We start from the raw sequence: 16,086 nt of genomic DNA, 5'->3' as shown, positions 1-16,086 counted from the left end.
AACATGGTGATATATTGTCAAAATATATAAAATCTGCATTTTATTGTTTCAAAATACACCGCTTTCTTCAGTGGTGCACAGGGGTGCACACTTTTACTGTCTATGGGTGCACACTGGATACCTCTGGATGCAGCTCTTACTCATGTTCCACTCATGTTCCGGGGCGTCGTCATAGCAACCATTAATCAACAATATGACCCATGAGGAAATCCACAGGATTCAACGCTCAAAGCAAGTTTTTATCAATAATGTTGACACCTACGCATCAAAATACATCGGAAAGGTGAAGTACTTTGTAATTCTTAATGTTGTGTAGCCTACTTTGAACGACAAAGACGAAATCAGAGACACCTGAAGGAAGGCTAAGAATGGGTAACGTTAGCTAACAGCGGTTGCTAATTAATCTCTCCAGTTTTTGTCAGAAAGCTTTATTGGGCCGTCTCTTGAGGAGTTGACAGACCATGACTTTGAAGAAGAAGAGTTGTCTCCACGAGATGGTCATCAAAATGCTAAACCGGCAACGTATCAAATTGTCGGGACCATTAGAGACAAGTCAGACAGCAAAAAGTGCACTTACACATATGAGGAATATCATGTGAGTAGCCTAGTCAAGCATGACTTGGGGCCAGTTTATGGTAAAACTGGACTCTAATGGTTATTTGTTGTTGTCAATACATTATTTTAATGACTATAATAGTTGTTACGATATCATTGACATGACAAAAATTACAACCCCATATCCTTACAGAAATTAGATCGCAATAAACTTCTGAAGCAAATGCTGGAGTGTGATGTCATCATATATAACATCACTGAATATGCAGATCAAATTGAAGAGGCGTCATGGGCAGTCACAGGTAATTGTTCATGGCCCTGATAGATAGTCAGTCTATCATTAATGAACACACATTTTATGGAGCTACCAAATAAGTTGTGTATGTGATAGAATGATTCTTTCACAGCCCTTCATGAGAAAATGAACAAGTTTTTCAGTCCAAAGACATTCATTCTGGTATCAACAGTCATGACATGGGCCCTGAGCAAGCCAGTTGATCCTGTGAGTGATAAGTTATATCCAAGCACTTTCCTTTTCTGTAGTACATTTTCAACAAGCATAACAGATGCACGGTATTAGTATTATTTTTTTTTATCACTCTCTCTTTGTCTCTCCTGATAGGAAGATCCATCTATTCCTTTCACAGATGATGATTATAGAAGACGAAGACCACACCCCAATTTCAAGCAGCACATCGCTGTTGAAAAACTTGTGGTGAAATTGGGAAAAACTGTAAGTCAAAACCGTGCAAACATTTTAGTTGTAGATTGGGATATTACTAGACTTTGTTCCTGCAGCAGTCAGGATAGATATCAAGATGAATTGTGTCATTGGTCATTTCTTACAATAGATAGAAAACAGAAGCATTTATTTAATACAGTGCAACCGAGTAATGAATTTAACTCTTTAGTTCAGTTTTGGTGTCTAACTAGCCTATTCATTCCCCTGCAGGAAAGGTCCCAGTTCAGCACGTATGTACTTGCATCAGGACTTCAGTATGGAATGGGGGAACAGGTTTTTCATTTCTTCTTCAGAGTGAGTCAGGACACTACACAAACCCTCTTTCTTTTAGTTCTATGCACATCTCATTTGGTTCAGGGTTTTGGGCAGAAATGTAATGTACATTAACTGTGCAATGTACAGTAACTGTCTGTGACAAAGTGCATTAAGGCCTACAGGTGATGCAATGGTAAAATCCTATTGAGTGAAACATGATAATTCTTATTCATATTTCTAATAGGCATCCTGGTTGGGGGAGATTCCCAAAGTTCCTATCTTTGGAAAAGGCACCAACATCCTCCCAACCATACACATTAATGACTTGGCCAGGTCAGCTGTGTTTGTTTGTTTGTTTGTTATTTAATCTAGTCAGGTAGTTTTACTGAGGGATATACTAGGATGCAAGGTTACTTGCTGGCTTACTAAAAAAAAACGCATTACTGCATGTATTGCTTCTGAAGTTAGGCTACATATTGTTTTGAGATCAGCAACGTTACCTAGGTAAGCCAGCAACCTCACTTCGTAGCATACCCCTCTGTTCACTCTCTCTACTGTGTTTAATCTTCTGTGTTATTCCTGTTTCAAGAGTCATTTTAAATGTTATTGACCAAAAGCCAAGGCCACACTATATAGTCGCCGTAGATGACTCAAAGAATACAATTGAGGACATTGTGCAGGTGAGTTGCTGTTCAATTCATCCAACCATCTACAGTGATTTTTTTTTAAAGCTCTTGCTTGTAAACACCGTACGTAACTTTACGTATACAGTAGGTGACATTACTGTATTTTTTTATTAGACAATATCATTTACACTTGGACCAGGAAAAACTGAGTCAGTTTCAGTTGAGAAGGCTTTTCTACATAGAAACCTCACAGTAAGTCTAAATGTGTGCATCTGTGTTTACATGAATAAGCTTTAGTCTAAAACTATATTTTAATTATAATGTTTTATAACTGTATAATACTGAATTATACTTACTTGTCCACAGCAAGCAGATATTGATTCGATCTTAGTAGATCTGCGCTTTGAGGCGCTCTTTATTAAGGAAAGCCTTAACATTCCCTGGGTGTGTGAGGCTGGCATCGTTGAAAACATTGAGCGTGTTGTTGAGGAGTACAGAAACACCAGGGGACTTCTGGTCAGTCAAGTCTCCATACTCTCATGCTCTTTCCATTAACATCTTCTATACCTAACTCAGTGATACTGTGAGGTGTACAGTATTTTATGCATTATGATTTCTCTTGCCATACACACCATTGCATTCTGCTTCAGTTGATGTTGTTCAATGTGTAACTTCTCACTGCTCGTGGTCTCATATGAAATGCAGTTGAGTGTCGAGTGTTCGATTTTGGTTTGGTGATATTTTACACATTTGGCCTCATTTGTGTTCAGCAACAAATTATCATACTCTGTATTATCCATTGAGTTCTCAGAAATCAGTGGTTGGATACAGCAAATAAACATTTCATTGTAGAACATAAGCTCCTACGCATTGTCTGGAGAAGTGTGATTATTGTGCAGAAGGGTTTCTCCCCTCTCCCCCCAGCCCATCCGCATCTGTGTCCTGGGCCCCCCTGCTGTGGGGAAGAGCACTGTTGCACAGAAGATCTGCAAACACTACAAGCTGCATCACGTCAGGCTCAGAGACACCATCAATGAAACCACTGCTCACCTGGTACCTTACATAGTTATGATTGTAGTCATATCTTCTTCATCTATCTGTCTATTTATCTATCTATGTATCAATCTATCTGTCTATCTGTCTGTCTGTCTGCCTGCCTGTCTCTGAATAAAAATGTATCAAATGATGTGAATAAATGCTCAGTGGCCTGTTCTGTGTGTGTGTGTGTGTGTGTGTGTGTGTGTGTTGTTCAGGAGTCACTCATTCGCTCGACATATGCAGATGAGGACAGTGTTGAGATAGGATCTGGTGCTCAGGAGCAGCTGGATACCCTGAAGGAGAACATGGAACAAAATGGAGGTACAGTACCTCACCTCGCTACTGCACCACAGTACCTCACCTCACTACTGCACCACAGTACCATTAGACAGCACAGTACCTCACCTCACTACTGCACCACAGTACCTCACCTCACTACTGCACCACAGTACCATTAGACAGCACAGTACCTCACCTCACTACTGCACCACAGTACCTCACCTCACTACTGCACCACAGTACCATTAGACAGCACAGTACCTCACCTCACTACTGCACCACAGTACCTCACCTCACTACTGCACCACAGTACCATTAGACAGCACAGTACCTCACCTCACTACTGCACCACAGTACCTCACCTCACTACTGCACCACAGTACCATTAGACAGCACAGTACCTCACCTCACTACTGCGCCACAGTACCTCACCTCACTACTGCACCACAGTACCTCACCTCACTACTGCACCACAGTACCATTAGACAGCACAGTACCTCACCTCACTACTGCACCACAGTACCTCACCTCACTACTGCGCCACGCCAGTAGACACCATCCAGGGCTAGAAAGAACATCCAGCCTGTGTGTGTTAATCAAATGTTTGTTACAATGTGCATTGTGCTTTTTTTTGTCAACCTCTAGGTCGGTTGGACGACCAGTATGTTATTCAGATCATCAGAGACAAGCTGAAATCCAAGCCATGTCAGAACCAAGGGTTTGTCTTGGATGGGTTTCCAAAGACCTATGATCAAGCTAAGGAGTTGTTCTATGGTAAGATAGCTTTTCCAGGTAATGACGCCTAGCATCCCATATGCTGTACGGTGTACACCTGACCATTTCCCTGTTGCCCTCTGCAGCTGAAGAGGAAGAGGGAGAGGACATGAAGACTAGCAAGAAGATCACTCCAGGTGTGTCAAAAACCAAGATCACTCCAGGTGTGTCAAAAACCAAGGTGCTCGTGTTGTTAATGAACTTCACGGGCAGTCATGTGGCTCCCCCACTGCTGCGGGTCCAGATCTTATGAAGTTGGCGTCGTCTGCGGTCTTTACGTCTCGTTAAATGTGCTGGGAGAGCTATACTGGCTTTGTTTGCGTGTGCTGTTTGAGAGCTCATGTTTCTGTCTGCATCGCAGAGATCATCTTCGCCCTGGACGCCACGGACGCGTTTCTGAAGGACCGTGTGCTGAACCTTCCGGAGAGCGAAGTGGAGGGAACCACGTACTCCTACGAGTGCTTCCCCCGTCGCCTGGCCAACTACAGAGATAACAACATGGAGGACGAGACGGTGCTCAACTTCTTTGATGAGCTTGATATTCAACCAGAGCACATTGGTACTTATTTAAGTGAATTTTGTATTTCAATTTCAGATCACCTTCTCATTGGCAAAGAGACTCCATATACATTACATTAGAAATGGAGGACCTTTTCTCTGCAAACCTGAACATCTTTCAGAAACATGCACCCTGTTCTATGATGTGATGTGAAACTTCTACTACTAACTACAAACTACTTTTGCTAACATAAAAGGTCACACTTTACTTGGATAGTCCGGGGTTGGATTTATTCAAGGTGATGCTCAGTAATTGTTCAACAACAATTGAACATACTGAACTTGAATTTGAACAGAGGATCTGTTAAGTCCCTGTGAGTGGACTATCCAAATGAAATGTTACCAATAAGAATGAGATTTCAGGTTTAGGTTTATTATTATAAAGCCCTTTAAAAACAACGACAGTTGACCAAAGTGCTGTACAAGTAAACTAAAAGAAAGTTACGCAAATGGCCTAAAAACAGATAGCGATGTACAAATATATTTGAGCTATGTGTGATGATGATGATATGATTTCTTGTGACTGGTTTGCAGAGATCAGCAGCAGTGATGACGTGGACTACCTGGTGGTGATGGAGAAGATCGTGCGGCGGGTCGGTCCGCCCCAGAACTACGGCCCCACCAGCGAGGAGCTCCAGGAGGAGGGGAGGAGGCGCGGCGAGGCCAAGCTGAAGAAGCAGGCCGAGGAGGCGGCCGAGAGGGAGCGGCTGGAGGCCGAGGAGGCAGCCCAGAGGGAGGCGCGCTGGGAGGAGTGGGTAAGGAGGTGCTACTCCTCTCTGTCTCCTCCTGGGAGGAGTGGGTAAGGAGGTGCTACTCCTCTCTGTCTCCTCCTGTGAGGAGTGGGTAAGGAGGTGCTACTCTCTCTCTCTCCTCCTGTGAGGAGTGGGTAAGGAGGTGCTACTCCTCTCTCTCCTCCTGTGAGGAGTGGGTAAGGAGGTGCTACTCTCTCTGTCTCCTCCTGTGAGGAGTGGGTAAGGAGGTGCTACTCTCTCTGGCTCCTCCTGTGAGGAGTGGGTAAGGAGGTGCTACTCCTCTCTGTCTCCTCCTGTGAGGAGTGGGTAAGGAGGTGCTACTCTCTCTGGCTCCTCTTAGGCAGGGATCATATTAGCCAGCGGCAAGCGGCAGCGGCAAGCGTAACGCAACGCTCAGACCATAATATGTTTTATCTCGTTCCTAAGCAACACAAACGCTTTGTCAATTGAATACGCTCGCGTTGCGCTTTGAAAGTTGAACCAAGTTCAACGCCCAGCTTGTTCACCGCTAGCGTTACATCAGCGTTGCCACCGTTCCGCTGCCGCACCAGAGAGAACAATAGGAAACCTGCCACCGTTCCGCTGCCGCACCATAGAGAACAATAGGAAACCTGCCACCGTTCCACTGCCGCACCATAGAGAACAATAGGAAACCTGCCACCGTTCCGCTGCCGCACCATAGAGAACAATAGCAAACCTGCCGCTTGCCGCTGGCTAATGTGATCCCGCCTTACAGAGCACAGAGGGATGCGCCCTGGGAGGAGTGGGTAAAGCTGGGCACAGACCTCCCGATTTTTAAGAGGATTGAACGTCTGTGACCATCATGGCAAGTCCGAGGGAGTCAACGGTAGGCGTGGTGTTCACAGCTGGAATCGTCATGTGTGTTTGGGTGACGGATTCAACCCTTAGAGATTATTTCCATTGTTGACGGCGCAATCCAGATTCAATCAAACATGTTTGATATTTTCTTGACCGGTCCGTTATATGGTTGCCATGGTTGCAATTATGACATTATAAAATCCAACAGCTCAATCGTTATGTTCGTGCACATAACGAACTCCCAATCATATCAGACTCCGTCTGTAGGTTTAGTCTACTCAATTCTTATCGGGTGCAACTTAAAACATCGGGAGGTCTGTTCCCAGCTTAAGCGATGCCAAGGAGTCGCTACTTCTCTCTGGCTCCTCTTACAGACCGCAGAGGGAGGTGCACTGGGAGGAGTGGGTAAGGAGGTGCTGCTCCTCGCTGGCTCCCCTTAAAGAGCGCAGAGGGAGGTGCACTGGGAGGAGTGGGTAAGGAGGTGCTGCTCCTCGCTGGCTCCTCTTAAAGAGCGCAGAGGGATGCCGGTGCACTGGGGCCTGGAGTGTGTCCCTGTGCAGGTACGCTCCTTGATTAGGATCCCTTTGAATGAGAGTCTTTAGAAGGCACTTGTGCGATGTGTCAGTTGTGGGTCCAGGGACATTTCTGGGGACAGAGCCAGGCCTGTACAAAGCGTCAGCGCAGGGATGTCCCTGGGAGAAGGGATGACTTGTGACCTGGCATCACAGAAGTATGTTAAGTGAATGGCTAAAGTTTGTTGGTGTGTTTGTGTGTGTGTGTGTGTATGTATGTGTGTGTGTATGTGTGTGTATGTGTCTGTGCTTGTGTTTGTCTATGTATCTGTGTGTGTGTGTGTGTGTGTGTATCTGTGTGTGTGTGTGTGTGTGTGTGTGTGTGTGTGTGTGTGTGTGTGTGTGTATGTGTGTGTGTATGTGTCTGTGCTTGTGTTTGTCTACTGTATGTATCTGTGTGTGTGTGTGTGTGTGTGTGTGTGTGTGAGTGTACAGAGCAGGCAGCTTGAGGAGGTGAAGCGACAGGAGAACGAGCTCCTGGAGGCCCAGTCGGTGCCCCTGCGAGGCTACCTGGCGCAGCACGTCATGCCAACGCTCACAGCCGGCCTCATCGAGTGCTGCCAGAACCGACCCTCCGACCCCATCGACTTCCTGGTAACAGAGCTGGGTTCACACCGAAACAGCAGCTGTAGCAGCTGTATTTTTATCCCCACATTTTCTTTGGGATCAATGTGTCTGTCCGTCTTTCTGTCTCCTTCCGTTTAGATAGATATAGTATCTATTCCTCACCTTTCAGTGTTGTACTGTGTAGCAGGGTTCCCACGGGTCATGGAATTTCTGAAATATCATGGAATTTTAGGAAAGTTATTCCAGACATGAAAAGTCAGGGAATTTTTGGGGCAAATTCATGGAATATCAGGAAATTTTGTTGCAGCAGTTAAAATTGACTTGACAAAATACATGAATACAAATATATTTCCACGCAGAATTGGTGTTTATCTGGTTGAGTTTATTGGTATTAGCTTTACTGCTTGGTTGAGTAGTTGTGGTTTGCCCAACTCTAAAAAAGTAAAAGATTCTTGAACGCTCTGCGGCTGCTCTGAAATCTTTGGTCGTATATTGTACCATCCATTATATAGGAAGTCATGGAAATGCAGTTTTTGTGTCAGGGAAAGTCAGGGGAAAGTCATGGAATAGAATTTTACATCTGTGTGTACTTGCATGTTGATGGTCTTGAGAGTTGACACTTGACAGTCGTCTCATGTTGTGAATGTGTTTGATTTCAGGCAGAGTATCTCTTCCAAAACAACCCTGACGTTCAGTGAGATGACTTCGACAGGCGATGCAATCATCAACTGCTGTATTTTTATGGAAACAAAGGCAAAACAAAATAGGATTACCTAGAATATGTTTAAGGCTGTCACCATTCATATGCGTTACCAATAAATAAAAAGCAAAACTAAAGTAAATCATTTTTATTTCTGTCATTATTTCTGTCATTGGGTACATTCCTTTTTCATGTGTATCCAGAAAGTACCATTGCCGATTTCTGCCACTAGGAGGCTATTTTCCACATAATAGTAGTGCTCTAGAAATGCATACAGTACATCACATTTTTCTGAATTAGAGATCATTTCATCGATTGTTGTTTGTCCCGTGGTTTTGTAAGGAGAGGACGATAGGGCAGGGTTGGGTGTATGTTGTTGATCCGTGGAAAGATCCTTTGACGCATTTACTTAAATTTGTCACTCATTCGTTCGTTCTAAAACTCAGTGGGCAAAGTCCTTGTGCAAATGCTTTGCAAAATGATGCATGGAGGTCTCGCATCAAGTACAGTTGTGGCGTGACTATAGTGTAGTAAGATATTAACAGCTCCAAGGAAATGGGTTCAAGCACAGGGAGCTGCCATGGACTGCTGATTAATGTACAAATCTGATATTGTATTTCTATGCATTTATTGTGTGTATGTGTTCATCCAAAGGGACTTACAGGCACAAACACTTTGGACCCATTCAGGCTAAGAGCAGCGGCAGCTGAGAATCAAACCCACAACTGCCACTCTGACTACTCTACCAGCTGGGACTCAAACCCACAACTGCCACTCTGACTACTCTACCAGCTGGGACTCAAACCCACAACTGCCACTCTGACTACTCTACCAGCTGGGACTCAAACCCACAACTGCCACTCTGACTACTCTACCAGCTGGGACTCAAACCCACAACTGCCACTCTGACTACTCTACCAGCTGGGACTCAAACCCACAACTGCCACTCTGACTACTCTACCAGCTGGGACTCAAACCCACAACTGCCACTCTGACTACTCTACCAGCTGGGACTCAAACCCACAACTGCCACTCTGACTACTCTACCAGCTGGGACTCAAACCCACAACTGCCACTCTGACTACTCTACCAGCTGGGACTCAAACCCACAACTGCCACTCTGACTACTCTACCAGCTGGGACTCAAACCCACAACTGCCACTCTGACTACTCTACCAGCTGGAAAGATTCAAGGTCTGTTCAGAATCTTAAGTTCGCCTGTTGTCACACACCTACAATTTGATTTTTAAACACTAGATGGCAGTGTCGGCATGGGTATGACATGAGGTTCTGAGAAGAATAAATTATTCGAGAACTCCGTAAGCACTATTGATATAAATATCTGGTATCAGTTTCTTTTCCCCTCATTCTTAGCTGGTACAAATATACTGTAAATGACCTCAAGTTGGATTCTTTTAAAGTTTATAAACAGCGACCTCTGCATTGACTGTGACTACATTTGCAATGTGATTGTGAGAGTTCTCAGCAGCGCTTACCGTCAGTTTGAAACTGTCACACCTTGAAACAATGCCACACACACACACACTCACACACTTCTCACTCTTCACAAACCGGCACTTCAGTCACCATGCAGAGAAAAGCCGCCCCAGCACCTCTCCCGCATTCAGACAGAAAATGTGTTTTGTTGCTTAGGAACAGTTTCCCCTCTGTCTCTGCAGGGGGGCTTCTTGTGAATATCATTACGGCCTCCTCAATTGGCCAAGACGCCACGTTCTGGTTTCCTTTCCTTTGCTGCCAATATTTGTTGTCAGATCCACTTGCTTGCAGGCCCTGAAAAATGCCTTGTGAAAATGCTTGAAATATTGTCTTTTATGCATGACCACTGTCTTTATATGTTCTTGTAAAAATGTTTTTTAGAGTATGCTCAAAGAGTAAAAATATATATTCAAAATGTTTCACTTTTGATCTTGACAGCTTTTGATCAAAGCTAAAATTCATGCCACGCTGTAAGGAAATAATGAAGGCCTAGGAATATCTGTTAATAAATGCCACTAATAATGGACATTGGTGTGTATTAATTACTATATAATTCAGAACAGGAATTGCATTATTTTAACTCTGTTTATATGATGTATGCACATTCTAAAGTGATCACTCATATCCTAGTAGAACAACCTTCCAAATGGTATCATATATAATTTTTATAGCTGTTATTTACTTCATAAAATAGTACTGCATTGCTTCATATGGCACTTATGGGTAGAGAGTTCAAAGCCGATGAACTAGGACAGGAGGAGTCTACTTCCATGAGATCATTCATACACACACACACACACATCCACCCACTCACACTCTTGGGACACAGAAGCACACACGCAACACATACATACACACACACACACACACACACACACACACACACACACATACACACACATACACACACACACACATACACACACACACACACACACACACACACATACAGGCGTACCCCCCTCCACACAAACACCCTCACACACCCCAGCCTGTGCAAGGGGAGAGGAGGGAAGGAAAGGGAAGAGTGTGTGTGTGTGTGTGTGTGTGTGTGTGTGTGTGTGTGTGTGGAGCCCCAGAGGACGCGGAACGGTCCCCGTGGCGGCTCAGCCTCGCGAGTGATTGTACGGCGGATCGGCTTGACAGGGAAGAGAGGCGCGCGAGCCACACGTTCAGCAGGAGACCGGGGAACCGGCGCCGGAAATTCATCAAAACGGGGGAACACCTCCAAGAAGTGTGTGGGAGTGCATACATATGTGTGTGTGTGTGTGTGTGTGTGTCAGACGGCACTAGCTGTTCGCTCTTCGCACTGTGTCCCTGCTGAAAGTCAGAGAGATTTTTCTCTCCTTTTTTGGGAGGGTGGGGGGGGGGGGGTTGTGATTGATGATAGTGTGGATTAGGGTCAGTATAAAGATTCCTCATTATTAATGATTTGGGCTGTCATCTCTAATTATTAACCATGATAAATCTCACTCTGACCTCCGTATGACACCTGCGCTCATAAACGCGAGTCATCATTTACTCAGCGCTGCAGTGGCACAGAGAACTCGAGCAAAACACAATCAGAAGATTCGCACGAAGAGAACGACGACTTAGAGCAATGCCACACAGACTTGATGTCTACGTCACTCACAGACGCAGGCCTTCTCTCATTCTCACTCACTCCACTCCTTTTCTGGCTAAACTACTCATCCATTCACTTCACTTAGTCACTTTCACACACTCACTCACTCACTCACATAATCACTCTCACTCAGTCATTCACTCACTAACTCTTTCACTCACACACTCACTCTCACTCGCTCAAACACTCACTCACACACTGACTCACTCACGCTCGCTCACTCAGACATGAGTGTAGTGTAGTGCCCCCCCCCCCCCCCCCCCCCCTGGGCCTGGTCCGGCGTGTGCCCCCCCAATCATCCTGGATACAGCAGCCAAGCGGCAGCCTCTCTCCCACCGGCCGAGCATCTGTTTGCACGGGCCGCAGATCAGCTCTCATACCTAGTTGAGATGACTGGGTAGCTGGCTGACAAGCTGCTTGGCTGACGTGTGTGTGCGTGTGTGTGTGCCTGTGTATGTGTCTCTCTCTGTGTGTGTGTGTGTGTATATGTGTGTATACTGGGCAGCCGTGGCCCACTGGTTAGCACTCTGGACTTGTAACCGGAGGGTTGCCGGTTCGAACCCCGACCAGTAGGAACGGCTGAAGTGCCCTTGAGCAAGACATCTAACCCCTCACTGCTCCCCGAGCGCCGCTGTTGATGCAGGCAGCTCACTGCGCCGGGATTAGTGTGTGCTTCACCTCACTGTGTGTTCACTGTGTGCTGTTTGTGTTTCACTAATTCACGGATTGGGATAAATGCAGAGACCAAATTTCCCTCACAGGATCAAAAAAGTATATATACTTATACTTATATCTGTATGTGTGTGTGTGCATGTGTGTATATCTATCTCTGTGTGTGTGTGTTTCTGTAGAGCAGGTAGGGGGGTGAGGGCATGCCAGGATAGATCTGCAGGAGACAGGAGTGAAGATGGCAGAGATGGAGATGGAAGCCTTTGTTAAAACATCAGGTGGAGCGCAGCACACACACACACACACACACACACACACACAAACACACACACAGCGCAGGGGCGGACGAGGGGGGAGGGAGGAGGAGGGGGAGGGGCAGTTGGCACAGCGGAGGCCGCCCCATGCTGCTCTGTCAATCTGCCCCTGCCCCGTGCCGAGGGTGTAGGAGAAGGCGGGCACCTGGGGGGGCAAGAAGGGGGTTGGGGTGTGTGGGGGGCAAGGAAGGGGGTTGGGGTGGGTGGGTGGGTATCCAAATCACAGCAGAGAGGTTGGGGCATAGTGGAGGAGATGGGGGCGGGGGTGGGGGGGTGGAGGAAGCTCCCTTCCTGCTAAACAGTGATTTTGTGTTAATCTGTCAATCAAGGGATGCTCAAGCAGTTCAGGGTTCGGTGATTTACAAAGTGTGAAAAACAATCACACCTAGCTTTTGTTGTTGTTGTTGTTGTTTTTTTCAACAAAGTTTTGGAGTGTTGGATTTGATGATTTTCAAGAAGCCTGCTGTTCATTGTCAGATACACAAACACGCCATACGCAATTTACACTCAATCACATTACAGTCATTCACATTTCATTTTTTTAAAACTCTATTGTTATCCTCCAAATATGAATATGGGGATAAACTACTGACTGCATAGGCTTCATGTGAGATATGCTATCACTACATAGTAACTGTAAGTAATGTACTTTATGGATGTGTTACATTGTAATATTTAATTGCATAGCATTGTGGAGTGCTGCTCTTTCAGCGTTTTAATGTCATTTCAATGAAAAAACACACACACCATATTCCTTTTTAAATAGTTTAATACATGTTTATTTTATTGTTGCTAAGACTTTGTCATTTTAACAGGCTAAAACACATCTTTGGTTATGAAGTAAAAGAGTCCAGTTAAAAAAGTATGTTGATCCCCTTAGGTGCCAAGCCTGGGTGTGGCATCAGGTGATGGAAAACACACACACACACACAACCACCAGGGACTCAGTAGTCTGCGTCACATTCACAGTGGGGAGAGAGAGAATATGTGTGTGAGAGTTAGAGAGAGAGAAAGAGAGAGAGAGAGAGAGAAAAGGCATACAGAAGTTGTCTTTATTTCTAGGTGGCTCACGTTTGGAGGGGACTCCCAGAGATTGCTTTATGGAGAGTGCTGAGGGCCTCAGTTGTCTTTATTTCTAGGTGGCTCACGTTTGCTTTATGGAGAGGGCTGAGGGCCTCAGTTGTCTTTATTTCTAGGTGGCTCACGTTTGCTTTATGGAGAGTGCTGAGGGCCTCAGCGGGCCATTAGAGCAGGAGCAGCAGGGAGGCTGGCGTTTCATTAGGGAGCGAGACTTCAGCTTTATTACAGGGATTCACACGTTTATGGTGATCATTATTTGCAATAGACTTATTCCTAGTGTGTGTGTGAATGTGTATGTGTGTGTGTGTGTGTGTGTGTGTGTGTGTGTGTGTGTGTGTGCGTGTGTCTGTCTGTATATGTGCGTGGCCGTGTGCATATGTGTGTGTCTGTGTATGTACTGTACATGTGTGTGCTTGTGTGTGTGTATGTGTGTGTTTGTGTATGTATGTGCAAGTGTGTGTGTGTGTGTGTTAGTGAGTGTGTATGCGTACATGCGTGCATGTGTGTGAGAGCGTGTGTGCATATGTATGTTTGTGTGTGTATGTGCATGTGTGTGTGTATTAATGAGCATGTGTGTGTACGTGTGTGTGTGTGTGTGAGATATAGTGGGTTGTTGGGGCAGTAGAGGTATGCATCAGAACAGCTCTCCATCACACAGACTTTGTGGACAGAGCCTCAGACTCGTCTCTCTGGCCGCCCCCTGAGTCCACCTCCATCTCTACCTCCATCTTTACCTCCATCTCTACCTCCGCCTCCTTTTCTCTGTCTCCTTCTCTTTCTCTCTCTTCTGCCTCCTCTTCTGCCTTCACTTTCTCTTGTTCTTTTCCCTTCTTCTCTGCACACAGATCAGAGATGCTACGCAAGAGTCTCTGCTGGGTTTCAATCAGAAACTCCTCCTGTGAACACACACACACACACACAGACACACACACACACGAACACACACAGAGACACACACACACACAAACAGACAGACAGACAGACAGACAGACAGACAGACAGACAGACAGACAGACAGACAGAGAGAGAAATAGGTAAGACAGTGTTGGTATGCATATATTTAATGTCACACGGCGTCTCTCTGTTCTGTTTCTGTATCTTTTTATGCGCGGCGGTCATATAGGTTTAGTCAGATTTTTTTTTTCTTTTTTTCTTTATTTCTTTATTTATTTTTCTTTTTCGCATGCCCAAATTTCCGTCAATGATTCCCGGGACACTGAAAGACCGGGGTACACGAAACTTGGTGGGCATGTAACCCCACATGGATAGCATGGAACCATCATTTTTCGTTTTGATCTGTAGCCCCCCCTGCTGGACTGCACCCCCCGAAAGGAGGGTAGGGCAGACACAGTTTTCTGTGAATATCTCGAAAACCGTAGGGTGTAGGAGGACCATTTTTTTTTGTATGTTGATCTCAAGGGGCCATGTCAACCCATTCCATAACCACTCATTTCATGTATAGCGCCACCTAGTTAAACACAAAAAAGTAAAAATGAGGTGTAATTGAAGGTATCTGTGACCTAACATAGTCAAAACTGCACGAAATTGGAAGTGTAGGATCATTATGACACCCTCTGTATGCACGCCAAGTTTTGTGGAATTCCGTTCATGGGGGGCCACACAATAAATTTATTTATATTACTATACACCAACTGGCCTGTAGGTGGCCGGAGACAGTTTTCTGTGAATATCTCGAGAACCGTAGGGCCTAGGAGGTCCACCTTTTTTATGTATGTTGGTCTTAAGGGGGCATGTCAACCCATCCCATTACCACTTATTTCATGTATAGCGCCACCTAGTTAAAAATTAAAAAGCAAAAAATTAGGTGTTTTCATCACAATATCTCTGGCTGACAAGGTCAAAACTGCACGAAAATTAAAAGTGTAGGATCATTATGACACCCTCCGAATGCATGCCAGGTTTTGTGTGCTTTCGTTCATGGGGGGCCTTACAATAAAATCATTTATGTGTACATTTAGTGACGTACACCAACAAGGATTCCCGGGACACTGAAAGACCGGGGTACACAAAACTTAGTGGGCATGTACCCCCACATGGATAGCATGGAACCGTCATTTTTCGTTTTGATCTGTAGCCCCCCCCGCTGGACTGGACCCCCCGAAAGGAGGGTAGGGCAGACACAGTTCTCTGTGAATATCTTGAGAACTGTAGGGCCTAGGATGACCATTTTTTTCCGTATGATTGCCTCCAGGGGTCATGTTAACCCATTTCATGTGCACACATGTGCACAAACAGATACACACACACACACACACACACACATACATTCACAGTAATCATACGTATGACACATCCTCACACAGTAGACATATGTACGCTTGCATGCACAGGCACATACGCAGGCACACACACAAGCACGCACACACACACACACACACACACAACATAAACATAACACAAACAATCAAGAATTTCTCAGAATTATGAACAGGCAAGATGGAGGTGGGGTTGTATAAAATGAATTTTACATGTGAAATCTATGAACTAATCATGTTTTGGTACTTGTTGTCTAGCAGATACCAGTGAGAATTGAGTGTGGATAATGCAATTTAGTGAGACAGTTAGAATCATATAGGCCTTTCAGCGTGATTTCTTTTTGTGGAAAAAATTTGCTGGACTGGGCGGCGGTCATATTTTGTACCGC

General features: G+C 45.2%; 2 protein-coding genes across 5 annotated transcripts in view; one reads left to right on the top strand and one right to left on the bottom strand.

The window, feature by feature from the left end:
• The first annotated feature begins 141 nt into the window (after positions 1-141).
• ak7b (adenylate kinase 7b) lies at positions 142-8,379 on the top strand. The gene is made up of 18 exons (XM_042072740.1): positions 142-283; positions 413-595; positions 749-857; positions 963-1,057; positions 1,178-1,288; positions 1,508-1,591; positions 1,797-1,885; positions 2,142-2,232; positions 2,353-2,430; positions 2,545-2,694; positions 3,103-3,231; positions 3,432-3,537; positions 4,141-4,269; positions 4,356-4,406; positions 4,631-4,828; positions 5,362-5,582; positions 7,406-7,564; positions 8,197-8,379. Exons 1-18 carry the CDS (start codon positions 194-196, stop codon positions 8,233-8,235), a joined length of 2,112 nt encoding a protein of 703 aa, XP_041928674.1. The 5' UTR covers positions 142-193; the 3' UTR covers positions 8,236-8,379.
• A 5,574-nt stretch (positions 8,380-13,953) lies between these two features.
• Positions 13,954-16,086, bottom strand: part of si:dkey-288a3.2 (protein phosphatase 1 regulatory subunit 37) — a 52,234-nt gene continuing 50,101 nt past the window's right edge. For all 4 annotated transcript variants that reach the window (XM_042072950.1, XM_042072951.1, XM_042072953.1 and 1 more), the window contains one exon: positions 13,954-14,317. In XM_042072950.1, the coding sequence (XP_041928884.1) occupies positions 14,072-14,317 (246 nt within the window). In that variant the 3' untranslated portion in view covers positions 13,954-14,071. The remainder of the gene's footprint in view (positions 14,318-16,086) is intronic.

The sequence above is a fragment of the Alosa sapidissima genome, chromosome 19 (genome assembly GCF_018492685.1).
Source record: "Alosa sapidissima isolate fAloSap1 chromosome 19, fAloSap1.pri, whole genome shotgun sequence".
Lineage (NCBI taxonomy): Eukaryota > Metazoa > Chordata > Actinopteri > Clupeiformes > Clupeidae > Alosa > Alosa sapidissima.
Note: the sequence above shows the minus strand (reverse complement) of the source record. Positions and strands in the feature narration are given on the sequence as shown.